The sequence below is a fragment of the Setaria viridis genome, chromosome 7 (genome assembly GCF_005286985.2).
Source record: "Setaria viridis chromosome 7, Setaria_viridis_v4.0, whole genome shotgun sequence".
NCBI classification, from domain to species: Eukaryota; Viridiplantae; Streptophyta; class Magnoliopsida; order Poales; family Poaceae; genus Setaria; species Setaria viridis.
The window spans coordinates 25,526,284-25,537,014 of NC_048269.2; the positions used below are offsets into that span (position 1 = coordinate 25,526,284).

Consider the following 10,731-nt stretch of genomic DNA (forward strand, 5'->3'; position numbering starts at 1 on the left):
CACCGTTGCTCCTCACTGCCGGTGAGGGGCGAGCGGAGGGGGGAGGGGAGGGGAGGCAGCAGAGGAGGCTTTCCCCCAAAACAATGATTAGTTGACCAACCAACTTCTAAATTTACGATTTCCGCATCAAACATGGTGAAGGACGTACCACTAACCCGTCAAAATCAAAAGTTGTATCGCTACTAGAGGCTATAGACTTGTCAATGACAGGATGAACTTTTATTGTCAGTAAGAAAGTAACCAAGGGTACGAACTTTACCATGAGTAGCCAAAAAGTCACAAGAACTTACAGAGTACATACATCCCTATACTATGGTAGTGCTGTAGTAGTGCTCACAGCTCCTAGCATATTACACATCAGGCACGATGCTGACGATAGTTAACACGTCAATTTATGAACCGCAAATATACGGATCAGTTATAGCTCTTCTCTTAGAGTAATCCTCAAGGTTTATCAATTCGTGGAATAAGTGGATTTGCACGCTTAACTAAGCACTAATCTATGTAACCGAAGATTCTTTGTATATGATAAGATTGATCTAACAAAAGAACTAGTGACTTAGATTAAAACAGATAGAGTATGAATGTAAACAAGATAGATAAAACGTTTGTCCTAAGTGTAATCACTTGTAGATGTAATCACCATGCATGAAAATACTGGATCTAAGTGTTATTGTGAGTGGATATGAACCATGCCCAACACTTTCTCTCTCGCACGTTGTCACTACACGAGGGTACTAAAATATTGAACAATAAGAACACGGTTTGATGATCATTCTAAGTTGGCAAATAAGCAACCCAAAGTAGCGCTAGTCAGCCATTACATGAAGAAGCATCATCAATATATGATAAATAACAAACAAATCTTAAACAAGAGGTTCAACGATTACAAATTAGGATCTCCATACAGCCTCGAGGACAAACAGAGACTTTACCCTATGATCTTACACATGTTGACAGAATGGTAGGTAAAGATCACCCTGTAGATCAATTGGACCGAATACGACGACAAAACAGGGCAGAAAAGTCCCAGGACGATCGGCCTGGGCACCTCCAAGCCGATCGGCTTGGGAGGTTCCTTCCTTCTTTGGTGCTCTGCTTCGCGTGGCTTTTCGTAGATCCAATCTTCTTTCCATTTTTCCTCCTTGTGGTGGCGGTGGATGGTGTTTACGTGGTGCTTTCTCCTCTCTCTCTCTTGCCTTCTTCCCTCCTTGAAGTTCACAAGGGGGTATTTATAGTTTCCCATAGGCGGCAGCTCTGGGTCAATATCGGTGAAAAAAATCTTAAGCATCATCGTAGACTTCACGTTGAAGAAACGGGAGGTCGATCGAGCTCTGGAATGGGCTAGGCCGATCGGTTCAAAGGGTCCTAGGCTGATCGGCTTGGGCCCTTCCTAGCCGTCCTGGTCCTCTCCTTTCTCATGCTGGCTTCCCTCGACGACCTATGTCCAAATATCCATTAAGCTTTTTATGCAAACCCCATTGATTATATCATATTTTCTGTCATAATGCAATATACTCCAAAATACAACACATATGCAATAATGAGATTGTTTCAGGTGTCAAGTGGCGGGTTAGTATAAGATTAAGCATGAAAACACTAGTTAAATAGTACTGAAAGTGGATCAATAACGAGCGTCAACACACGACACATGAAGAACGAAACCAAACAGGAATGCACGGGCTCCTATTTGGCTTTCAGTAACTGGGTAAAGACAGTAGCTTTAAAACACGCTATGCCCATCTAGATAAACTATTACAAGCCACCAACATCACCGCGGACAGCATTCATCATTTCCTTTTATTTGATTCAACAATCTATAAACTTTGTGTCAACATTTTAGATAGGCTAATTCAACTTTTCATGGGCAGTCAGTTGCATAGCATTGCCCTCCCCCCTCACCCAGGTTACCCGCCTGATACATATTTCAACATTTTTTTTTGCAACTGATTTAACAATCAACGAATCCTGATTTTAACATGTCAGATAGGTTGATTCAACATTTTACGAGGATTGGATAGTATTCATGATTGGTTTGGACCCCCACGTCATCTTAATCATCCATATACTGTAGCATGGATATCAAACACGGGAAATTTCATATATAAGGAAAAAAAATTGTGGAACCTATATGGTATATTCCGGAATGCATGAAACCGCATTGCATTTTCCGTAGCAGGCTCCAATTCAGCCCATTGGCCATCATCGAGGCCCACGTCTCCGAGCAGCAGCCCATCATGGTGGTGGTTATACAAGAACCATGTGGTATGAGGACCATTCAAAAAGAACGTTTACTAGAAAAAATGGTGAGTGATATTAGAGATTGAGGGTCCTTTGTAAGGTTTGTTTCAGCAAGCTTAAGCAATCAAACATCCTATTCCCACGTATCCTTCAACGACGGCAGGGTTGCGGAGGAGCTCAGAGTATAGTAGAGAGAAAGAATCTATGATGATGGTGCGTGCATGGCTGCTCAATGAGGGGGATGTGCACCAGCGAATAAACAGTGGGCATAGGAGGAGTTATCTTGAAAGATGGTGAGAGGAGTGTTATTCTCTTAAAATCAAGGGTCAAGTGTATACCGAAGGGGTCTATATGCAAAAGATTGAATTTCGATTAAGACTCATGACCCAAAATAAGGTTAAAGTGTAAAAATCATGTATTTTTCCGGCTTATCTCCAATTTATTTTTGCATTATTCTAATGGTTAGAGTTTAGATGATCCCCAACAGAGAGCATTCCAATAAAAGCACGAATTTATCATTAAAATTTTGGTTCTTCTTAATATAATATAAAATATAGGTATTGGACTCATTATTATTTTTAAAAGTTACTGGATTGATAATTATTCTTAGACTCTTTTGAACCTCAAAGATTTGGGATTCCCCACCTCCTTCTTGGGGCTAACAATTAATCCCAAGAACCCAAAGCAGCATTTTCAATGTTACCAATAAAAAACTCAGTATTGTGCTGGAAAAAATACTTATACTAGGGCCTTATGTTAAAGTAGTATTAAGGTAGTATGGTGGTGGGCTGGTGGCTACATGTGTGATGACGTAAACCTCTCAACCGATGTGTGCAATGAAGTAAATGACTCTACCGATATGTGCAATGACGTAAATGACTTGACTGACATGTGTAATGATGTAAATCTCTCTCAACAGTTAAGATGATAACTATGACGTGTCATACCTTTTTAGAACTTAACGCATGATATTTGCATATGATTGGCCTATAAAAGGCGCACTATCACGGTACCACCTCCTGTCCTCCACTACATCATCTCATTTTTCCCCCCTTTGTTTCCCTATTTATCTATACCATTCTTCTTGCAATGTCATTTCTGTTATCCTCATAAGTCATTAGTTTTGATTACTCTCTTTCACAATATCTTATTTCTGGAAATACCACCTAACAAGAGTGGCCGCTACTACTATGTTCCTCTACCATATCTCTATTTCTCCAACAAGTCATGTTCTAGAAGGGAAAAATGGTGTTTCTTCCGCCCCAAGATCCTCCGATCTTCCATATCATTGACCGTACCTCCATCCGTATCGTTCTAGTTAAGTCAAAGAACACACATGATTCTCTTAGACGATATGTCCGTCGATACTGAGATTTCTATAGTGACTTTATCAATCTCAAGATGTACTGGCTGGCTCTTGGAGGTTTCAATTCATGGAAGCCCAGGTACAGTCGTTTCTGCCTTTCCGGAGCCGCTCCCCTCAACCGCGCCCGTTGCATCCCGAAGCCCTGCACACGCATACGGTGTGTGCCGTGCCCCTAGGATATTTCTTGTTGCTCGCGGTATCCATGCATCCCTCACGCCTGCCACCGAGATCCGCGCCGCCTACCACAAGCAGGCCCTGGTGTGGTGAGTTGACACATATCGCGCAGGCAATCCGCGAGTGGGGACTCTCGGGCTAAGGAGGAAGCTGCAAGGTTCCTCCAAATCCACCAGGCGTACGAAGGTGCCAACTTTTTCCTAGCTGTGCACACGCAACATTCGATGTATAAATTTGTGCTGATGGAGTTGCTGCATCGGCATGCAGTGCTGTCGGATGCATCCAAGAGGGCCATGGACGATGCGGGCATGTTCCTGATTGATCGTATTCGGAGCACCGCAACGATGTCATGGTTAGTCATGGAGTTCTATTTACATGTTGACTGATCGGTTACGGATAAGCTGCTAGCTACGTTTGAATTCATGTCGTTTTTTTCTCCCTCAGGGGATGGGCGCTTGGAGAGATGATAGGGCTGGTGGACAGGATGAAACAGGTCACGCGTTACTTCTTATAAAGTGCCGCGGACCACAGACGTTGGACTCAAACCCAGCCGAAAATGTTTCACGAGCCCAAGGCATCGGACGTCCACCTCCTCCAGTGATGATGGCAGCGGTGTGTCCCGGAACGGGCGCTCGACAACAGCGTGACAACTGGGCGCGGTGGTTTTGTGTGCACAGCGTAGACGTGCGCCGGCACGGGCGCGTGGCCCCTGCCCGCGTGCTCGCTCCTCCGCTCAGGCGCCCACCACATGAGGTAGTCGTCGGGTCGGTGGCTTCGGATGTTTGGGAAGGGCGACGGTTCGGTGAGAAGTTTCAGAGCACGGGACAAAATGGCTCTTTAATTTGATCCACCGTCCACGGCAGGGAAACTACTCCTTTTCTCCCCAGCCAATGATTAGTTAATCTACCACTTTGTAAATTTACGGTTTCCACATCGAAGATTACGGAGGATGAGTCTCCCATTTCACTAATTGTTCAAATTAAAAGTTGCATGGCTAGACGCTAAAGACTTGTCTATGCAAGGATGAAGTTTTATTGTCAGTATAAGCAACGATAAGAACTGTACCGCGAGTAGGCCAAAAAATCACAGCAACAAACTTACAGAGCATACACACGAACACACGCAGACACTCTTTGGACGTAGTAACCTATGGACTATGTAGTGCCGTAGTAGATAGAGCTCACAGCTCAGAGCAGATCACACATGTGCAAGAACAAAATCAAACTGGACTGCACGAAACCGCACTGCCTTTTCCCTAGCGGACGGACTCCAATTCAGCCCATGAGGGCAGCGAAGCCCACGGCCCCGAGCATCAGGCCCGTCGCGAGGCGGGCCCCGCTGGCAGCGGCCGCGGCGCTCGAGTCCGGCTCGGTCGCGGCCGCCGTCGTGCCGGCCGCGGGCTTCGCGTTCGTCGACCGCATGGTGGGGCCCGACGACGTCGCGCCGCCGTCGGAGACAGTGACGGCGAGCTTCATGCCCGATGCGCAGTGGCCGGCGGTGCCGCAGATGAAGTAGCGGGTGCCCGGCTTGGTGAGCGGGATGGTGGTGCTCTGGTCCCCGTGCGTCCGCAGCGGGTTGCTCGCCGAGCACGCGCTGTGGTCCGCCTCGCTCACCTCCAGCACCGAGTGCGCCGCGCCGTACTGGAACGCTGCAAACCCGGCAAGGAAGCCGCTCGATCAGTTTCCATGGACAACCAGCTCGAGCTACTGAGATTTCGAACGAACAAGCATGCCGCATTGGCAACATATATATATGCACGTAACTGAATGCGAGGACGATGCTTACAGAGAGTGTCGCCGACGCTGAACGGCTTGCCTTTGGCCCAGGCGGTGTAGTCCACCCCGGGCTTCCACCCGGATGAGTCGCCCACCGTGTAGTCCTTCGCGGACGCCGGCACGCCGGCGACGACGAGGAGGATGGCCAGGAGCAGGCCGCGCAGGGTGTGAGCCATTTGCGTTGGCGAGATTATCTGGTGAGATAGATATTGAGCCAACGGCGCCCAGATTACAGGAGAGTGAGTTGCGCAGGACAGTGATCAATGGACAAGACTGCTTGGGGCGTTGAGAGCGGTCGTTGTTATATAGGCCAGTCGGTAATGATCGAGCTCTGTCAGTTCTAAGTATCTTTTAGGGACGCTAATGTGCAATAGCGTACCAACTTTTCTCGTCACTTTAGTCTTCGCGCAAATGGGTACGACGAAGGTATTTAGTGCCTGCCTTTGCCCCAGGGAAAAGAGAAGAAAGGGCCTGGAAATGGGAGTTAATGATATACCTAATACCAAGGTGCACCGTAAGTACTTACCAGTAAGTAGATGACTATGATGGTTGAACGAACCAATAATTTTTCACACCAAATTATCTTTTTTGTTAGGAAGAACAAACCAAATAATTTGATCGTTTGTCCACTGTTCTTTTTTATATGGTAGAACATCGCCGTTGAATGAGTTGCTTTGCTTATTGAACCGGGAATATGGACAGCAACATGGCGCCATAACTATTATTGCCACGGTAGAGGGGAATTCGTGAAATGTTTCTCTCTCTTTTTAATATAATAGGTGCCGGTTTCGTTTAAAAAAATCATAAAATATTTTATATTGAGCGAATTGTTATGAAATATATATATACACACACAGGGCCATTCTAGAACTGCCTAACTGAATGTACCACAGTTCCTCGAAAGGAAAAACTGAATGTGCCACAGCAAAGTTCCTTTTGGCATTCTCTTCGTGCTATTATCTTTGGCACTTTAGTACTAGTTGACAGTACATGTTCCTTTTAGCATCTTTAATCCACGATTCCTAAATTGCCTTCCCGAATCATCGTCGAACTCAGGTTTTGCTGTCCGATTGGACTAACCTGGGAGGAGCAACTTCAAGAGTATCTTAAAAATTTTTTTCCCTAAAACTATGTATTAGGGTTCTCCTAAAAAAATTCCCCCAAAAATATATCAATCCACATCAGATTGCTAATAAATTACCCTCAATATTTCAAAACAGGCCACGTTATCGTACTGGATCTATCAGAAGGGACACGTGAGCGTGCGGGAATCAGGATTGGGGGAGGAACATCAACGCTAAAATATACGCGGTGGCAAGCTATTTTTTTAGTGTTGCTAAAAAATTGAAGAAGGTTTAGGTGGACTGTTAGAGTTCGTTTTTCTCCTTTTCTCCCCAAAAAGGATATTAGGTAAGATTAGCGGCTTTTTGAAGTTGCTCCACCTAATAGTAACTACAAAAGGCTGCTAACTCCCAATACCATTTTTTAGGAAAAAAAAAGAAAAAATGACTCCAACGCACCCAAAACTTAAAAAAAAAATTGAGACGCGAAAAAACGCCTCCACGCCCCACGTTTTTTCGCGACTCGCGGTCTTTCACCAACGGATGCTTCCGCGCTCGTTTTTTTTTTCGCCGCTCGCTCAATGCTTTCTTCTTCCTCTCCCTGTCTTATCTCTTCCTCTGACCAGCATCCCCGGCGGCGGTTCCTTGAGGCGCACTGGCGCAGGTCCGGGAGGGGCGGCTCCTTGCGGCGCACGGGCACAGGGACGGGAGGGGTGAGAGGGGCGACGCAAGGCTGGGAGGGCCGGCGCGGCGCCAGGCCAGCGCTCCGCCGGGGCACCCCCGACGGCTGCTCCCTGCTGCGCACGAGCGGAGGGCAGGGCAGATCGAGCGCCCAGCAAATCGCGAAGAAGATGACGAGCCGACCTCGGCGTCGCAGAGCACGCTGATCTCCCGCGCCTTCTTGAGGATCCGCTTGATTTCGATCTTGCCGCGCCCCATCCTTCCTCAGCTCCTCCTCCGGCAACCTCCCAAGAAAGGCTCGGCTCTACTCCCCTTCCTGAACTGGAGCCCGGAGCCGCCCGGTTGGTAGTGGTGCCGGCACCGAGATCCAGTTTTTCAGACTTTGTAAGCCGATCAGTGATCTTTATTTGTGCCACTGCTGCCCTCGGCGATGCCAGAAGGAAAACAGGGTTGCTCTGATATAAGCTGTTCAAGCTTCACATGCTGAATTTTGAGGATGATTTGAAGCAGCAGAAGAATTAGGTGTTGTTACTGTCCCGATCTTGCTTGCAATTTCAGGTGTCAGCTGAAGCTTTCTAATTCCATCCAGGGTGCACAAGTTAGTGATATTTATTAGTTAGCGAGGAACTGTTTATTTATTAGTTAGCGACAGGAGAACAATGTGTGCAGGTCGCAGACTGCCAGCTTAGCAAGGGCTAGTTCCTTGTTGCCCTGGTTGGGCCTGGTTTAGTTGGTCAAATTGGAAGGTGCCAAATTAATATTCTGGCACTGTAGCACACTGTAGCGTTTCGTTTGTATTTGTGAATTATTGTCCAAACATTGACTAATTAGGCTTAAAAGATTCGTCTCGCAAAGTACAACAAAACTGTGCAATTAGTTTTTAATTTCATCTACATTTAGTACTCCATGCATGTACCACAAGTTTGATGTGATGGGGAATCTTTTTTTGCATAATGCCAAAGTTGGGAGTTGGGGGTGAAGTAAACAAGGGCTTGGACGTGTATCAACTAGCAAGTAGGGGTGTTTGGAAGGCATGTGCTAAATTTTAGCATATGTCACATCGGATGTTTGGACACTAATTAGGAGTATTAAACATAGTCTAATTACAAAACTAATTGCACAACCCCTAGGCTAAATCGCGAGACGAATCTATTAAGCCTAATTAGTCCATGATTTGACAATGTGGTGCTACAGTAACCATTCGCTAATGATGGATTAATTAGGCTTAATAGATTCGTCTCGCGATTTAGCCTAGGGGTTGTGCAATTAGTTTTGTAATTAGACTATGTTTAATACTCCTAATTAGTGTCCAAACATCCGATGTGACAGGTGCTAAAATTTAGCACCGCTATCCAAACACCCCCTAAGATAGCCATGATTTAGCATGTATGAATGAAATTGTTACATAGGCGGAGCTGCCGGTCAGGGTGCAAGGACGCACGCGCAGGGGCTGGCGCGCATGAGTCCTCCGTGCGCAGGGCAGCGGTGCGTCCGTGCTATGATGGTGGGAAAAAAAACAACGAATTTTAATGGGCACAATACGATGACGTGGTTTGTTTTGAATTATTGGGATCAGTTTTTAGTGATCTGCTGTGTGTTGATATATTTTTAGGAAAAAATTTTTTTAGCATAGCTCCTAATACCTCGTTTTGAGAAAGAATTTTTAGGAACTTTTGGAGTTGCTCACATATTTCTTTTATGCTATTTCTGACCTGAATCTCTCTTCTTTCTCAGGCGGCCGGCACCTCGCCATCGTCCAGCACGCCTCCGCCAGGTGGACATCCAGAGGCCACCCCACGACAAAGTTCGCAACGAGATTTGAACGAAGTCGAGCATCATCAACAGACTAAACTCCCCTATCTGAGTGGTCTCGTATAGTCATATAGACGACGCATCCCTTTCCTTTTGCGATGATAACACTTGACGATGCAGCGAAAACAATAGCCATTCCAGCAAACTGAAAAGCCTAGTGCAACAAGCCAAAACCAAACGGGAGTTGCAGCACGTAGAAAATATTGCCGCAGACTAAAAATACGCTAATTGACTGTTCCCCTTGGAAACCTGAGGAGAGTCGGCATTTGATTGAATGGCTAAAAATCAAGCGCTGCAATTTTTTTTTTAAAAAAACTGAAGTGTTGTATTGGCAATTTGGCATTGCAGCCTAGAAGAAATTAAGAATACTAGTCAACTAATCAGGAGAATACCATACCAATCAAGAAATCAGCAAGGAGCTAACGAACTAATCACAAGTACCAACCAATGAATCAGCAACAGGCTAGGCAACGAATCAAGAAATTTCCGCGGATACGGAAGGAGAAGTAGGATTGGCAGCAGTAGAGGAGTACGCAACCATGCGTCGGTCAAATGGCTATGGCTCCACGACGCCGTGCGCGCTGGCAGATGTAGATGAGGCCAACGACGAGAGGCAGCATCAGCAGCTGAGGCGCCGATGAGGACAGTATTGGATCCGCGGGCGATGAAGGGAGCACCATCGATGGGGTCAGTGGTAGATACGCCGGCGTCCAGGTGCGGCGGCGGCTGCAGCGATGGAGCCAAGAAGAGGACGGCAACGCCGGACGCCGCCTTCTCTGCCTCCGTTTGCTCCTGGGGGCTCTGCGGTTTGTTTGCGGGCTGTGCGGCGCCGCTGGGCTCCGCGGGCTCGCCGCTTCCGTCTGGAACAGAACGTGAGGAGGACGGCGGTGGCGGCGGACGCCGGTGAACCGACGGGTGCCGATCCTCCCGAATCAGGGGTCCTTTTAAAAAAGTTCGCTTCGGAATTTTAGAAATATACCCCTAAATCGGATAGCGACTAGTCGCGATGGGATTTTGTAAATATATAATTGGTCGCGATCAATTATCGCGATTCAAATCAGGAAGCATTTTGCAAATATTTGATCTGGAACTTTACAAAAGCACCTCCAAACTGGGGGGATTTGGAAAATATTCCGGGACTTCGCCGGAGCAACCCACGAGCTCGCTCCGCCGCTGGCGACGCCCCCTGCCGCCGTGCGTCCCGCGCGAGTCTCCGTCGAGAATCAATTGACTACTCCTAGCCCTCCCTCCAGCTCCCCGTGCGTGCCGCTCACGGTCCAAGCTCCTCCGCAGATGCAGCCGGTGCGGCGGCGGCGCCGCCTCGGGAGCTCGGTGCTCTGAGACGGTGACGGACTATCTACATACAGGACGGAGAGGCGGATTTCTTTGTAGGCGTGGGCTGCGTGGAGCCGTGGATAGGGAGCATCCGGTGGGTGGAGCGAGAGCAGACGGGGCTCCTGTCTCGGCGACGGTAGACAGAAATTAGGAGGACACAGACTCAATTCCTAGAAGCCGGAGCTCGCCCCATGCACCTGTTCTTAGCGCTGGCCCAGGCGGCGACCCTGTACCTCGTGCGCCGCCCCCGGCCGGCGGCCGGTGTACCTCGTCAAGTACACCTGCT

General features: G+C 47.5%; 1 protein-coding gene across 1 annotated transcript; it reads right to left on the reverse strand.

Annotated features, from left to right (window-relative positions):
• Positions 1-4,790: 4,790 nt before the first annotated feature.
• Positions 4,791-5,853, reverse strand: LOC117864550 (mavicyanin). The gene is made up of 2 exons (XM_034748684.2): positions 5,567-5,853; positions 4,791-5,429 (listed from the first exon to the last, which is right to left on the reverse strand). Exons 1-2 carry the CDS (start codon positions 5,730-5,732, stop codon positions 5,056-5,058), a joined length of 540 nt encoding a protein of 179 aa, XP_034604575.1. The 5' UTR covers positions 5,733-5,853; the 3' UTR covers positions 4,791-5,055.
• Positions 5,854-10,731: the final 4,878 nt, after the last annotated feature.